We start from the raw sequence: 17,011 nt of genomic DNA, 5'->3' as shown, positions 1-17,011 counted from the left end.
TAATCACCGCTAAGGAAAGTGAACTTGGGTTGGCCCAAGGGACATTCGGTGATGCAGTGGCTATCCCAGCACCCACTAGCACTAGCCCTGTCTGCAAGACGTAGGGGAAGCCCCATCCATCAGTGAATTGAAAAAAAAATCCCGGCCGTTCGTCTGCATATTACACACACATTACCGAGTGTACTAAAAACTATACGCCTTGATAGTATTTGAATGTGGACTGCTTTGGAGTACCAGGGCTGGGCTTGGGCTGTAAGGTGGCCCAGAGACGGTAGTACGGCAATGAATTCTTAAATCTAAGTGTATCGTTCCCCTCGCATGCGTGGGATTTACCCGAGTACTCGAGTTGCCTGTCCACATGTCAATCGCGAATGCAACTGGCCATATACGCCCTAGTGCAGGCTGCTCCCGATTTTTTTTTAAAGTAAAGCTTTCTCATATAAAGGCTTGCAATTTTAATTAATAGTAAGCGCATATTTATCCTTGGGTTGAATTCAGTTACATGGCACGTTACCAATGAGGTCCTCCATCTTCTGAATAAAATAGGGTTTAGCCAGTAAATTCGAATTTGCGACGGGAATTACTTCTACAGCACACATTGCTACCGCATTGTGGCACTGCTTCCTGCTATCCGTATATTAGTAGGTAATCACTTCAAATACATACATGTTCGTCAACATTTTATACAGATGCCCCGAGATTATTCACGATACGATATTAAAAGTCACGATATGATCATTGTCGTGTAATATTGTTCCCTTCACTTTGCATTTCACAATTACCGTATATCACTGTGTTGTGATGTAGATGCTTCCAATACGAATATATTTCTTAAGCGTTCAACTGCAGTTGACTCAATTCTGCTTTACGATATAATAGCGCTCATAACGCACATGCTGTCAGCAAATCTGACGTAATATAATGCCGCGATCTGCATGGCAAAGTTTTGCAAATCACTTTTAATGGGGTGGTGTCTATCTTTTTACTTTAATTATTTCGTAAACATTTCGTGAAAATTAAATACTTAAAAAGTTAAATCGACAATCATAATAATTAACAAAACAGAAGTTACGATTATCGTTGACCTTAAATCTTACGATGTATTGCAGCATCTCCATACCAAGGCAACCCATTTTCCCATTTTGAAGTACATAGTCTCAGAATAGCCTCTTATATGCAAATTAACTGGCAGTTTTATAATAAATATAATGCTGTATTTCAAATAACATTTGTTGAAAGTAACCATGATGTTTGTATTGTGCCGTCAGCTTATTAGCAAAATAAATGGTGTTCCTTTCACAAGGAACCATTGTGATGATTCAACCCTCAAGAAGCTGTTGGATAACATTTATAAAGATGCATAAAGCCCATTTATTCGGGCATCACACTGCGCACTGTATTGACATGCGAGAAGAATAACGCAGAATATGCCACATGGGCTACTTTCAAATGAGTGCCATTACGGCGGCATTAATAACTTAGCGTGCGATTCAGCATAAAATCAGCATACAAGCCTGCGCATACATTAATCATTAAGTGTTTTCATGAGTCTTTAAAAAGCCACTCAACAAAATGAGATTTTGTTGCAAATTCAGCTCAAAACATCTGCTGGTCATCACTGAGCAAACTCCAACCCATCTAGATCTTTTTAACGCCGTTTCAGAGCAGCCTTCCGTAACACGGTACGTGACGTTAATAGATTTTTTAAGATATTTTTTTACACATTCTGTATTTGCTGCATTTTTTTAAATGAATTTATTATCATCAGACATGTTCAAACTATTGCACATGTCTGATTATACATAGCAATAATTACACCCTACTGGCAGATTGAATACTACAGGTCACTCTTGCAAATGAGAATATCCTGGTATCTTGAGTACTCACCCAGCTAAACAAAATAAACCTGAACTTGAATCCACTACTTTCCATTAATAAAACACTTCAGATAAATAACACAAAAATACTATATTTGTAGACAAACTCAGATATTTTGTAATACTCCATTTATTTTAAACCTTCGTTCACAACATTTTATTCCAGTGGAAAATTTCTTTCAGACAAGGCAAAACCAAAAACATTGTAATTTGGCACTCATTTACAAGGATAATCAAGTGAATGACGTTTTTAAACAGTTAATGAATACTTTACTGACGTAGACACAACAGTATACTTGTTTGTATGACTGTATTATAAAAGGGATCACAATATCAAAGGATAGAGATGCGAGTTTTCATAATATATGGAGCTCTGAGAAGGCACATTAGAAGAGCATTTAATAAGACTCACAATACAAGGTTTGCTAGTGTGATGAAAGTTTGTCACAGTACAAACTATGACAAAATGGAATGTCCCGTATCTAAATAAATTCAGATCCAAAACATTTATAGACCTATCAATGAACTCAAAACATTAAGGTGAACAAAACATCAACTTTTCTCCTAAATCATGTTTCAGAAAACAGCACTTCCACAATATTTCTGTCATTGTGATAACTTATAGGTCTTTAAAGCAATGAAACAAGAGTACCATGCTGTATTCTCAAATATTTGACGAGTACATTTAAAGCAAATAATGTTCAAAAGAGTTTCATTATAGTCAAAACTGACATTTAGGTGAAAACCTTTAGAAAAATGCACATTACTTGGAAGAGACAGACTTTTTTTTTAAATAAAAAGCAGAATAATCTTGGTTCTTTCGGTAAAGTCACGTAGAAGGGAAACAATAAAATAATAAAAATATAAAACAATAAAATTCTCACGACGTTTCGACTGCAACACAAGCAATCATCATCAGGTGTGAAAACCACAGCAACATTTTCTTGCTGTGGGTTTCACACCTGATGATGATTGCTTGTGTTGCAGTGGAAATGTCGTGATAATTTTATTGTTTTATATTTGTATTATTTTATTGTTTCCCTTCTACGTGACTTTACCCAAAGAACCAAGAATATGAATCCCTGCAGTCACGAAAGCTTTAAATAAAAAAGCAGAATGTTTAAAATATAAATAGCAGGCAATGCAACATTAAGGTGCCTGGTTCACACTTAACATTTTGTACATTAACAGAGTAAGAGCCTTTGAATATTGATGAGTTCACATTTGGCAAGCACATATTTGTAAAATTGAACGTGTAACTTTTCTGTCTTCCAAGTCAACGGCAAAGAGAGCTCAATCTCTAGCGTTAACAAATACCAGGCCCTTACCAAACCTCCACGTCCCGCAAATGGTTTAACCTTTACCCACCACAACTATGCCCAGTGATAAATAACAGGATCTGAGTCTAAGCTGTAGTGTTTAGAACAGTGAGCATTTTCAGCACTGGCCTGTGACCAAATCACCTAGAATGCGCCCCAACTCTGAAGCAAAGCAGGATTAATCGGGGATAGTGCTTGGAGAAGTGATCCCCATGCATCATAACAGATGTCATAGGCTACGGGGCTACGTTTTGGGAAACAGAAAGCAATTAGACAATAGTTATTGTTATACTGTACTTAAATTGCTCCCACATCTATATTAACCGCCTTCACCAACCCACAATGAGAAGCATGGTGAAGTTAGGTCAAGTGACCCATATAACCTGCACAGTGTGAGGAGGCCTTCATCTGCCAGTGGAGTGCCAAAAGGAGTTATACAGGGTGGTCCAGATGTCTCGTGACCCATATTGATTGACCTCTAACATTTTTTCCTTTGCATATTCATTTGTTTTAAATAAACCTTACTTAAACAATATTACGTTTTCGATAATTAAACGGGGGTCACAACACATCTGAACCACCATGTACATGTACAACCAACGGCAGGCGATACATTTCCAATAACATTACATAAATTATATGCAAGGCAGCCGATGATCAAATCACATGGAATGCACCCAGATTTCAGCTGATCTTGAAAGCTAAGTGCTTGGAGGGGTAGTCAGCATGCGCTCAAAAATAAAGACGTAATAGGCCGGAGGCAGTCGAGGACAGCATAGCAAAACTCATTGTTCTGCACTCCCGCACCTTTGCCAAGCTACACAGACCAGCATGATGAAGTACAAACACATATCTCTCGTGGCCTGCAAGGCTAACATTGCACCGTACATGCACATACATGTTGCTGTGGCAAAAGTCGGGGCACGAGTTAAGTTCAACAGAACGGAGTTTGCTGTCGAAATTACAGAAATGTACCAATACCAGCCGGTGAGTATGTTAACATTTAATCAGATACCACGTCTCGCATTTGATTTTCCAGATTAAACCACTAAATAACCTGCTCAACGGTCATGAAATACCAGTTCCGCTTGATGCACAAGGGACAATCGCATCACGTTTATTGTTCGTATGTATATGTGTAAAGACAGTAGCGCCTACATGCGGCGTGAGTGGACTAGTGGCCATGGGAGGTAATGACAGGGGAGTCAGCCTACAGTGCGAATGCACTAGTGGCCACGGGAGGTAATGACAGGGGTATCAGTTGTGAGTGCGAAGGGACTGGTGGCTACTGGAATGATCGAGAAGGGAGCGTGGTCAGGTGATGGAAGAGGACGGTGGAGTCTGCTGGTGGAGCGAGCGTCCAGAGTCAGCGAGAAGGTTCCGGAAGGGGGGCGTGGCCTCGGTTGGTATATAAAGGAGATGCGTGGGAGACTCAGGGCAGTTGCAGTGGGGTCTCGCTCTGATGTCAAGTGAACGTGTCTTCAATAAAGTGCCATCTCAAGAGAAGTGTCAAGTCGTCATTACATATGTATTTGGAACTTCTTAAGCACCGTACGTAGCCAACCGTGATATTCGGAGGTGCGGGGGTTGGACAACTAAACACAAAAACCAACCATGTTTGAACCATTCACACACCTTCTTATATAGCTTTTCCTCGCTTTGCGCGGTAGATGTTGCAAAAAACATGGGGCACATACCAAGACCACACAAGACAGCTGGCTGCCCAGCGGCGAACACACGACACACAATGTTGTCCCGCGTCCGACCGCTTCGCCACATACGAGCGAATTCAAATCACACGGAGCGAGTTTTGGGTAGAAATTGGTCTGCCGCATGTGCACGAAATCGCACAAACTGAATCCGCATAAAGCGCGGGAAACCGATACAGTGGTGTGGTGAGCAATGAGCTGAATACAATTCCAAGGGGGTTGTGGTGCCCTTAGCGAGGGCGCATGTACACCACTTGGTTATTGCGCACATACCAAGCGGCAGCATCTGTGTGGCACACAGTTAAAACACAATAAGAGTACGCCACACGAGCAAACACTCTTTTGCATGTTTCAAGATGTGCATAGCATTAACTTATGAGCTATGAAAAAAATCTTATTCCGAAGGTGTACAGGTAATGGTATATATAAATATAGATCTGCCACTTTTACCAACACATATGGAGGACCAATGGAAATCAGTGGCTTTAAAAAAAAAGTGACATTTTAGTGCCTGCCCTTAGGGATGTACTGTAAAACGACCACTAAAGTATTTTCTGAGCACTATTTATAGGGTATATACACCAGAGTAACCATTCCCCTCATGACAATTCAGTTCGTCGCTGCACGTGAAGGTAGCGATTAAATTCAATAATCAATACTTTTTTCACATTGAGTGGCCCATAGCAGTCATGAAAAGCCATTGCATACAGCATGAAATATTCGAATAAGAATTGTCACAGGTGAGATTCAATACAAGCATCATTAGTTGACATTGACAAACCGATTGCATGAGAACAACATGAGAACGCACCCGAGTATTTTATAACACGTGGACACTTGCAGAACCTGGAGTGTGTATGGGGAAAACAAAGTATTTCATGTGGTTTTCTCTGTAATTTGGTTGTTCAAACGTCACCGTTCCATCTCGTCATTGACACCGCAAGCAATGGAACCTTTTCAAAAAGAGGTTTGCATTACATAAATGAGAATCAAACCGTACAGTATACTGTAACACCCTCAATTTGCGATAAACTTAATATACTACACCACAAAGAAAAACAAACATTAATGTCCATAAAGACAAAATAAATAAAATGTTTTTTTTACCCCCACAATATTTGCAAGTCCCCCCCCCCCCCCGCCAAAAAGAATCAATTATATTGACGAACGTTACACAAAACATGTAGTCCCACCCTTGAAATGTAGGTTTTATATTTACACAGACCGTTACATATACCGTATTACTAAATAGATAAAGGACTACAGAATTATTATTTACTCATCAAAAGTATATCGTCTCAAGTATAGTTTGAATAAACAAAAGGAAAAAAACAGGTATGGTTTTGTATGAATGTAGGTGAAGCACATCTTCCTTCCTGTGCAAATGTCAAAATAAAGAAAAAATCACAATCTTTAATCCTCACCACCTTCCATGACCTTCAACATTTAATCTTGGTGGTGCAAACCTGTGTGCGTATGCAAGTCGAATGTGTCTATTCCGGGTACAGAACATTTATATTTAAACAAGCTTTGAGAAATGAAAACAAGGCCCAAAGAGAATGACATTTTATAACTTGTCAGACCTGCTATATGTTACAATGCCTTACTTAATCGGTTTAAATGTTCTAGGATTTATTTCGTTACAATGACACTTTGAAGAAGTCAGGAGGGGAAATGTCAGTGGCATTTTAGGAATATATTTGTCCTGCAAAAACAATCAAATAATTTCGATAGAGCCAGCTGAGAATGCAGAGAAATGTTATCTTCTTGTCATAAAACATCTCGTAAAAACAAGGCTCCATATGTCTAAACCGATTTTTATTACCATCCAGTAAGGTGTGCCAAATTTCACTGCAAGACAATTTTTACAGATTCTTCATACCTATTACTCAAGGCAGCTGCTGTTATGATAACATTGTTATATACACAGCATAATTTAAAAAGCATAACTTTTTTGGTGAGGCCATGTTATGATCTGGCTACATTTGTGTGGATGAGACCCTCCACCACCCAACAGTCAAAAATATATTAGATTCTTACGTGTACAAGCGTTACACATGCCAATTATTGTTATATATCACCGGTAAGTTGAAGAACAATTCTCACAACTGAGACTCTTATGGGTAGATTTGATTGTGAAAATTGAGCAATCTACCCAGAAATCATTTATGAATCTTGAAATTGGTTGGGAAAACCTGATCGTAAAGTATAATTTACAGTTAAAAATGTTCATTGCTAATGGTGAGAAGATGGAATTCAAATATTTTCTAAGTACTTTTTCAACTACAGTTTTATGGAATACATAAATTAACAGGTATAATGTGGAAGAAAGTGATAATATTTTTCAAAGAACCTAAAAAACACAATCCCTCATCTAAAATAACTTATTCCCTGGAATGTTGGGCACTAAATGTAGACAATTTGCCTCAGATGTGCACTATCATATGACCATTTATTATATAGTAATTGGTCATTTTGTAGGTACCATTCTGCATAATTACCACCCAACTTTAGAGAATGTGTAGAAATAGCTTAGATGATTTTATGCCCTGATAATTTGGACTTGAAAAGGTACTTTCCACTCATATACTCCTTACACACTCTACAATTAATACACACGCTCATGCGTGAAGCCAAACTTAAAGTTAAGGCCACAAGCTGCACGCATTTGGTACACATTCTGACAGTAAATTGAGAACAAAAAAAATAGTCTTAGGATGAGAGGTTAGTTAAAGAACGTCACACGGGAACATTAATGTTGTATTTCGGAGACGAACTGCTCCATCATGTCTTGCCGTAAAATCAAAACGGTCTCCTGCGATGGCAAACAATGGGACATTTTAAACAGTTTACATTTTGCAATTGAGTGTACAGAAGGTGCCTGCTTAGAAAAAAAATGCAATTTTTTTAACAAGCAGTTTTCACGTTGAGCTCCTCATACAAATGGTGATGCAATCTGTGCACATGGGGCAAACGTAAGTAAGAGGCTGAAACGTTGACTAGATTATGTACACTAGCAAATAAATCATGTAGAGCCGACATCGGGGCTTCATTATGACATCAACAATAATGGCTTTTTGCATGTACATTCTCCTGGAGTATAATACACCACATTATTGAAGTGCCAATCGCTAAGTAATGCAGGATCTAATACGATTATTAAGTCAAACATGCTAATAATCTTTAGGTATTTTTTTTATTAAATTAACAGGCATGCACCTTAATTAGCATACTTCGAACTAAGCCTTTTTCAAGGCAATACAAATATAAGCTCAGATTTAATTAATAGATTTGTCAACAACCACACAATGGTAATGTTAATAAATTGCGGTAAAAGTGTGGCCTTGCAACCGTTTGCTCAAGTCACTGCTGGAGGAAGGGCTTCCACTCCAGGGTATTTTGGCCTACTCTTTCACGTTGGCCAGACATCTTGTAAGAGGTGGGAGTATCCACACTATACCCCACCACACATCGCCTGCGGTGTACCCATTTAGGCTGCTGGGTGGATAGAGGTGGGGGGGAGTTTGAACTACTTGTTTCAACAGCCACACCAGGAGATCAAACCGGTGGCCTCTGGATTGCAATTCCAGTGTGCTAATCATTACACTATGGCAGTTATCCTAGCATAATAGCTTTTGGTATGAGAAAACACTTTAAGACGAGGTGCAGAAAACAAAATGAAACTAGCACTGCAAGACGCTTCTGCAGTGGGAAATGCCGGCCGAAAGGACAGATAAGCCTATGTTTGGCCCATGTCCGAAACATGAGCAACTTTTACCATCTTTTCTCACCTCTGGCTGCATTGCCCACTGCAGAGGCATCTTGCAGTGCTATTTTCATCTGCTGATGGTAGAATAATGTGTATGGATTTTTTTTTCACTGTTAAGTAATTTTTCCATACAAAGCTTAGAGGTAAAACAAACATGTAAAAATATATATGATCACCAGTTTGTATATACCTGATCAAATTTTGTCGTGTCTATTTTATACGTTCATCAAGAAGCTCAAATATATAGAGTATTCATCATATATAAATTAGGTGACAAGGCATAAGTAATAATAGCCGAGATATGTAACCAACATTTGTTTTTGAAGCTGAAGACAACAGTTCACTTATCACATTAATACTACTGTAGTTATCCACAAGAGGGTTAAGATCTCTTTTTGAACAGACTTGAACTTTGCACACCCAAATAATGAAGTTGAACAAAACTAGTAAACATTACATCTTAATATGAACATTTACATGTAAACATTTGCATTGCCATAGAATTTTTCTTTTCAAATAATTACCCAACAAATAATAGAAAGTCACTTGGGCTGCAATGTCTGCAAAGGAATTACAATATTCATTTATTACAACGGCAAACTGATATCGGTGCACTTGCTAAATACTTCTCCCTTAAATACTTTTTATCAACAGTTTTTGCTGATAGCCCTGCCTTAAGAGATGGTCAGAACACACGCACACAAAGCATCACCACCGATTCAGAAAGCAGATCGCAGTTAACAGGTCAATAAGTGCAGCTGCTTCGCCGCCATTTCTCCGAGCCTTGGCTGTGTTTTCACATGTCTCACGTCCCTTAACGGGAATTGGTGGGTAACTTCGTATTTACGTATGCATGCTCAACTTCTTTCGCACCGTATGTAGCCAACCGTGATCATCGGAGGTGCGGCACTTGCACGGGCTACACGTTCTGCTGATCGGTGTAGGAGAGCCCCAGCCGCTGGGTACCATACGAGCCGCCACCGTTGCCGGACGTGCAGTCGAGGGGTCGCGAGTCCTCACTCTGGTCAGACTGACAGGCCGCAATGGCCTCGTTGAGCTCCCGGCGGGCCCTCCGCACCACGTACAGCATGAGGCCCACGCTGATTAACAGCTGTTGGGTCGGCACGTGTACGTATCGTGGTTAGCGCTCAAACGATAGGCAGAGCCTTATAATTGAGGCAATGTTTTTTGGTGCTGGCGAGGGAGTTACGGAGACAGTGGTTTGTACACCGTCATATGTGTGCAGTGACCCGAGTTCGATTTTGGGCCACAGCTCACACGAGTGGTCAACACCCCCCCCCCCACCTTCACCAACCCGCACTCACTGATCAATATGGTGAAGTATGGTCAACAAAATCCCTCAAAAATCGACAGTGAGGAGGCCTTCATTCAGCAGTGGATAGACAACAGGATTGCTAATTATTACTATTTTTACAGTATTATCATTATACGAACATATATTATTTAATGTCCATTTAGTATAACAAATATAAATTAAATGTACAAAGTATGTAATCTTTAATAATTGTTTTATTTTAATGAATATATCCAGTGCACTATTTATATTATTTATGTTCTTATGCTTTTGTTCTGTATTGTGTATCACATTATAGCTTGGTTATTTGTTGTGATTTTCTTAGAATTAGCCACCGACGACAATACCAGCATCATCTAATTTTTAGATACAAATTTTTCACGTAAGAGGAGATATAAAATAAAATAAATAGCAGTAATGAGCGAATATATTTAATATGCAATGTCTCCAGGCATCTGGAGATTCAAGGGCACCAGTGTCAAACACGCTTAAGTAGCTTCAAGATGAAAGGGACATAACAAGGCCATGCTACTTAATAGATCACGGATGCTGAGCATGACAATACTTAGAAGCAGGTGGTGACTTGTGACCACCTTATAAACTGCTTAAAACAACTGGCTATGTTAACTGTGGCATTGACCATGAAACAAAGAAGCAAGCATGTTCACTTAACATCGTGCAAAATTGATATTATATACTTGTATTTTACTGAGAGTCGAGTAGCACAGAGTGGTTATCACGCAGCATTTTGAAGCCAGCAACCTGAGTTTGATTTATGGCTACAGCCAACATCAGTGGCGAGTGATATCTGAACCCACCCTGGCAACCCCACCCCCCCACCCCATTTACCAAACTACACTGACCAGTGTGGTGAATTTGTGTCAAACAACCCACACGAGCAACGTGGCATGGGGAAGCCTTCATCCAGCAGTGGATTGACAATATGCTGTACATTATTACTACATTGTTTAACTTTTTTTTTTCAAACACACTTAATTTAAGCTACACCATTTTGCTGCAACAAAATGGTGTAGTTTAAATTAACTGCGATTGGAAGTAAGATTGGTCCAGGCCACGGAATCACTTTTCCAATGTTGAGTCTGCTTTGCTAGCAAGGGCAGACCCATAATTGCTTCTTTGGTTAGCTTCATGAAGAAACAGCAGAAATCAAAAAATCTGCGATCCAATAATCCGCGAATCCTTGTAATTCACGACTGCTCGTGACCGGAGCAGATCGTAGACTGCAAACCACTACCTGTAAGAGAGGGCAAGACTAACCCAGAGCTGCAGGAGCAGAGCTGCAGGGAAATACGGTGGCAATAATTGTTTTGACTTAAAGCTTTCGTGACTGCAGGAATTCACCCTTTGGGTCTTTCGGTAAAGTCATGTAGATAGAAATATAATAAAATATTAATATTGTTATTGTATTATTTTTCTATTTTATTATTTTTCTATCTATGTGACTTTACCAAAAGACCCAAAGAGCAAGAATTGTTTGTTCTGCATTTGCATAGGACTAGCTACGGTGACGTAATTTATATTGATAGAAAAATATTTTTGCAATTTTTTTTACTTGGCTTCATAGTCTTAAAAAAATCCTTTCACATTGACGAATATGGCAGATTTTTGACATTTGGGTCGAAGATAAAAAAAGACATTACCTTGTCATCCATTCAATTATAATACTAATTACATTCCGCACTCCCTTTGTAATCCACAATATATTTTTCCCAATAATGACATTTTGCAGCTCTATCCTCTCATAATCCATGGCACACCATGTGGGCAGGAAGATATTTTTCGGACTATTTGGTCTAACCTCCACGGTGTGCCGCAAATTACAGGATCCACTATACGTTCCCCCATATCTACGCAAATTATTAGATTCCTGCTGTATTTGGCAAAGAATTAGCAAAACAGTTCCGCGATGGATCAAAAGCAAAGCATACTCAAAATTGTACCCACTCTCGCCAATGGACATGTCAACTTATCCAACACATTAAAGTATGATATCCAACTTTACATTTCATTTGTCCCCAATATACAGTGTCACTACTGCGTATGTTTTCGAGGACGTGCTGTATAGCTCTCTGATGTGTTTTTGGGTTGTACCAAGTGCTATTTGGCATATATACGGTTTCTAAAGAAGCTCCCAGGACGTAGAGCAAAACGTCGCACAACATGCCAAACACGCAGCATGCCCCAAAACCACATTGGATAACCAATTTTAAGCTTTATTTTGCAAAACACATCTCCCAACATAATTGTTGCAAGTCCGGCATAATTAACGGAGCAACGTTATGCAGTACCTGAAGGAGAAATATGACGTATCCACCCAGAGTCTGCTGCGACATGACATCTTCCATAGTCCGCAGCGTGGTGCCCAGGTATGAGTTGAGGATCTGCGTGGGCAGCAGTCCCAGTGACGAGGCAATCAGGTAGCTGGGGGTAGGCACGCGGCTGACCTGCATGCACACAGCAGCATGCAGTAATGATTAATGGTGAACATAAAATACAGTAATGGACCCAGAAACAGTACTGCAGTATATTTCGTTTATGGAATTTCAGTGTTATCCTCCCATAAGTGTGGATTTTCCCTTGAAAGACTTGTTTCCACACACAACAAGGGCATGAACAGAGTTACACGAAAGACACCTTGGCTGAGACTTAAAACGTAAGGTATAAGATGTGGCACAGACTCATTTATGGCACCTAAAGGTAAAGGAAGGACACACTAGTTTGCCCCTCATGCCAATGTGTTAACTCGACTGTTTTCATCCATCAATTGACTGTAAAGCCTTGGGGACATGCTGCGGATTCCAGGAAAATGTATGCATCTCTTCACCCCATTTAAATAAAAACTAAGAGTACCCAACTGACTGTTAGGTCGTGGCAAATTCCAGGGGAAGGAAAAGTCAGCCTATCACCCCTCCAGCACCAATAAATTAGGTACCACTTTATGGGATGTCAACAGTGGTTATTCTATGTATAGACTGTTCTCCACAATCGGAATGCAGAATTTATACCAATACAAATTTGAATTCTCAGTGCATATTTGGTTACGGGTACACACAATTTATTTTTAAATTTCAAGCAGCTTGCCAGCTCTCACCTACATAACAACCCACAAAGTAATGAATCATCTTCATTGTTGGCCACCATTGCCAAATACCCAACAGTAAAATATAAACACAGAAATCCCAAACAAGCGAACAACGGGACATGCTACAGCTCTGTTACAATTACCGCGAACACAGCATTCTGCAGGCCGAAAGGGATTGGCGTGAGCCTTGCCAGGGCAATGACCCTGAGGCCGCCTCCGCCCTCCAGCACCCTGATGACCGCGCTCATGGTGCCGCTGGACCTCAACCTCGCCGCGGCATAGCCCTCAAGCCACCGGCGGCAGCCGACGTGCGCCACGAACGTCCCGATGAGCACCCCGGCGGCGACGAGCGCCAGGCCGAGCAGGAACCCGTAGAGGTACCCGGCGGCGACGTTGAGCACGATGTAGCCCCAGCCCCAGGGGAAGGACACGAGGACGAAGCCCAGCACGAACAGCAGCGTCCCAGCGGCCATGTCCACCTCCTGGAGCCACTCGAGTAGGTCTCGCATCACGTAGACGCGCACGGCCAGGAGGCCGCCGAGGCAGAGGAGGGACGCGGCGCAGCCCAGCGCGCACGGCCTCACGTAGCCCAGGAGGGCGCTGCTGCCCCGGGTGTCTCTCTTCTCCTGCTCCGGCACCAGCACGACCTGCGCGCCATCCTCCTGCGCCGTGCCCGCGCAATCCTTGTCCCCCTGGGGCGACGGCGCCAGCATCATCACCCCATCGCCGCCGACCTCCTCCTGGTGGTGTTGTTGGTGGTGGTGTTGGGGCTCCGACGGTCCCGCCGTCAGCCGCTCCACGGCGTGGCTCAGCAGTGGCAGCCGCAGGAATGATCGGAGAGCCCATGAGAGTGCAGAGGCTGCCCTCTCTGACACTAGCATCGTAATAATAAACGAACACAAACAATGACAGTGCCCCCCCCCCCCTTATCTATCCACAGGAGCCTCAGAGAGCCCTTAATACGTTTTCAGTTCCATCCTGTATTGCGAAAGTTGGCCGATGCCATCAATGTGTGTTTGGAATGTAGCCCGAGGTACCATCGTCGTTGGTTGTTGTTGTTGCTGCGCGTCTAGAGGCGTCCCAATTCGGGGTGCGTGCGTCTCGCGCGCGGCAGCTGTGCAGACTCTGGCGAGCATTGAGCGCGCCCACTTATGTAGTTAGATTAACAAACAATATCGATTAATAAACAGCCTTGAAGAGAGCAGCCTGGACTTGACGCGCCACCCACACCCCCCTTTCACAATGCGGTCTCGCCCGGCCAGCCCGGCCGCTCGCATAAACCTCGCGAATTCACGCCTCGACCAACTTGACACCGTCCGCGACGCAGCTCCCGGCCTCGTCGTTGTCCTCTCGTCCGCGCAGCGTTCCCCTGGGCTCATCGTCGGTGGGCGAGAGAAGGGATCACGAAACGTGCGGCGGCGGCGAGATGAAGGCCGCCGTCGATGCGTTCGGGGTACACGCCGCCTCGGCTAGCGGCGCCTACCGAGCGGCAGGCGCCTTGCCCGGCAGAGCGCGACATGGACGCGGCGGCGTCGTCGCCGCCGCCGGAGGCCGTCGCGCGCTGCGAGGCGAACACAAAAAAAAGTTAAACGAAAGCGAAATTCGGCGACCGCCTTTCAGCTGGGTGTGTGGGTGTGTGGGGAACGCGAGGGAAGGGGGTCGGGGAATCTCGGCTTCTCTTGCTCTCTGCTGCTTGCTTGGCGAAATTGAATTGGCGATGTGCGGCTTGAACGTACGAGGCTGCTGCCGCTGTTGTTGCCGCTGCCGCTGCTGCTGGCCACGTATCCGCGTGCACACAACGCGGGGGGAGGCGACGACCCTCACCCCGGGGGGTTCCCGCCCAATGGACGTGGCCCTTGCCGCTCCCTTCTCCCCCCCCCGCTGCTGCTGCTACCTCGCGGCCTGAGACACGCGCCGAGAGACAAAGATCCCCCGTGTAGCCTGTCACGGAATGTTGGGGCAAGTGCTGTCAGCGAGCCGCAACCTGTGAAGGCCGAGGGGGGTTGGTGGTGGTGGTGGGCAGCAGCAGCAGCACGTCCCCCGGACGCCTTTGTCTCCCCAGTGGCGATGTTTGCACGTCGCACCGGGTAGCTCGTTTGAGGCCGAGTCGACCTAGGGGAGGCGCAGGACCGGTTCAGATGATCGTCACAGGCGGTGTTGGCCGTGAGCGGGAATCGAACTCGGGTTGCGGGATTCGTAGTCCATCGTATAGCGCTAACAGCTACACCACCGCTCCCCCCAAATACCACGACAACAACCACCAACTCGTGCCACTACCACAACACGATACACAACGCCACGTGGAAGTGTCCTAGATGATCAGATGTATCTTTATGTATTGGAGGAATCCGATGAGCTATAAAGCTCTTTTTTTTCCAGATGTCCCGCCAGGGATGGGTCAGAACGTTACAATAACAAACAAGACCCCCCTCCCCCCCCCAAAAAAAAAACCACGACACAAATAACTTTAAAAACATTTCTACGAATAAAAAGAAAATGTATTCATATCTTGCCATGTAAAGCCCACTGAGGTATTAACTTATTCATCAGAAGCGACCTGGCCACAAATGAAAGCTCGTGTTGAAATGTATAGCAGCAAAACTATCTAAATACACAGCCACGCGATATTACATTGTCACGATCATGACGAGTATCGCCACGTTTGAGTGTCCTTTATAAAGCCTATACTGCAATTGATTGTATGTCATCTGTATTGTTGCTATACGGGCTGCCCGTGGTGTGTAATGGTTAGCACCACTGGACCTGCAATCCGTAGGTGGTAGCTGGTTCCATATTCTATTTTTAAATATTACCGCAAGTTCATTGACTGGCAGCACCCTGATTCCCGTCCGCATCTGTTCACCCAGAATTATATAAATTGGTACAACATAGCTAAGTTGATCGGCAGGCCGCGAGTGGTGGGGTAAAGTGTGGGTACTCCCACCTATCTCATCACGTCTGGCCAGCGAGGAAGAGTAGACCAAATACCCTCTAGAGCCCCCTCTGGTGGAGGTGCTTCCGCCAGCAGTGGCGCGAGCGAACAATTGCAGGGCTGCACCTTGACACGTGACATGCGCCGATAAAGATTGGCTCAGAGCTATTCGGCTACAGTTCACGGCAACATGAGCCTGCCATAGGCGTTCTCTCCTTTGGCCGCTATTCCGTCACTACCTCGTCCGTCAGCCATCGTCCCCACCTAGCAGTGTGTTCCGCTCAACGGAGGCGGACTGAGAAATGTCCCAGTAGGGAAGGGTGGCCGTCATTGTCAAACGGCGCGTGTTGGTCCCATGTGTGTTGGGGTAAAGTGTGGGTACCGCCAGCACTTCTAAGACGTCTGATCGGTGTAGCAGAGTAGTCCAAACTAATCTCTTTAGGTCCCTCTAGCGAAATCCCTTCGACCAAGTGGCGTGAGAAGTCAATTGTGGAAGTCCGCCCCTCTATCTTATATTTTACTGAAAAATTGGTTATTGCCAACTTTGCACCAACAATTCCGTCCACATTCTGCGTGAAAAATGAAAACGATGCACGGTATCACAAACCCATAAAAACGGCAGATTTCCACCATGAATAATGTAATATCTGATACAATAACCCTGAGCTTCCAAATTAAAATGCCCAGCAATGTATTGTTTAAATTAGCGTATAATACAGAAGTGTCAATGGTATGACACCTTCACATTTCCATCACTATCATAGGGGAGCATGAATGGTTTTTCTCCTTGAAAAGTCATTTTGGCATGTGCTTGTAATTTCTTGGAGTGGTTCCCATAGCAACTGATCCTCTAAAGTCAATTCCGTAGTCCATGTTATTATGAATTGCATTATACACAGATGGGTATATCGGTGGTGCCTACATGCTATTTGATATGCATTTAATCGCCTGCCTTTTTTCCCCCTCTTGACATGATCATGATAATAA

The 17,011-nt window shown here is 43.2% G+C and overlaps 1 protein-coding gene across 2 annotated transcripts; it reads right to left on the bottom strand.

The window, feature by feature from the left end:
* Window positions 1-1,989: 1,989 nt before the first annotated feature.
* On the bottom strand, window positions 1,990-15,343 carry TMEM64 (transmembrane protein 64). Of its 2 annotated transcripts, XM_032957630.2 has the most exons (4): window positions 14,829-15,343; window positions 13,236-14,653; window positions 12,299-12,454; window positions 1,990-9,785 (listed from the first exon to the last, which is right to left on the bottom strand). In XM_032957630.2, the coding sequence occupies exons 2-4, from the start codon at window positions 13,971-13,973 to the stop codon at window positions 9,594-9,596; spliced, it is 1,086 nt and encodes a 361-aa protein (XP_032813521.2). In that variant the 5' UTR covers window positions 13,974-14,653; window positions 14,829-15,343; the 3' UTR covers window positions 1,990-9,593. The 2 variants fall into 2 exon arrangements, with proteins under 2 accessions (XP_032813521.2, XP_032813520.2); XM_032957629.2 differs by having other exon boundaries at window positions 13,236-15,343.
* Window positions 15,344-17,011: the final 1,668 nt, after the last annotated feature.

Source organism: Petromyzon marinus, chromosome 20, assembly GCF_048934315.1.
Source record: "Petromyzon marinus isolate PM22_M1 ecotype Great Lakes invasive population chromosome 20, UKy_Petmar_22M1.pri1.0, whole genome shotgun sequence".
Taxonomy (NCBI): Eukaryota; Metazoa; Chordata; class Hyperoartia; order Petromyzontiformes; family Petromyzontidae; genus Petromyzon; species Petromyzon marinus.
This window is presented reverse-complemented; position numbering and strand designations above follow the sequence as displayed.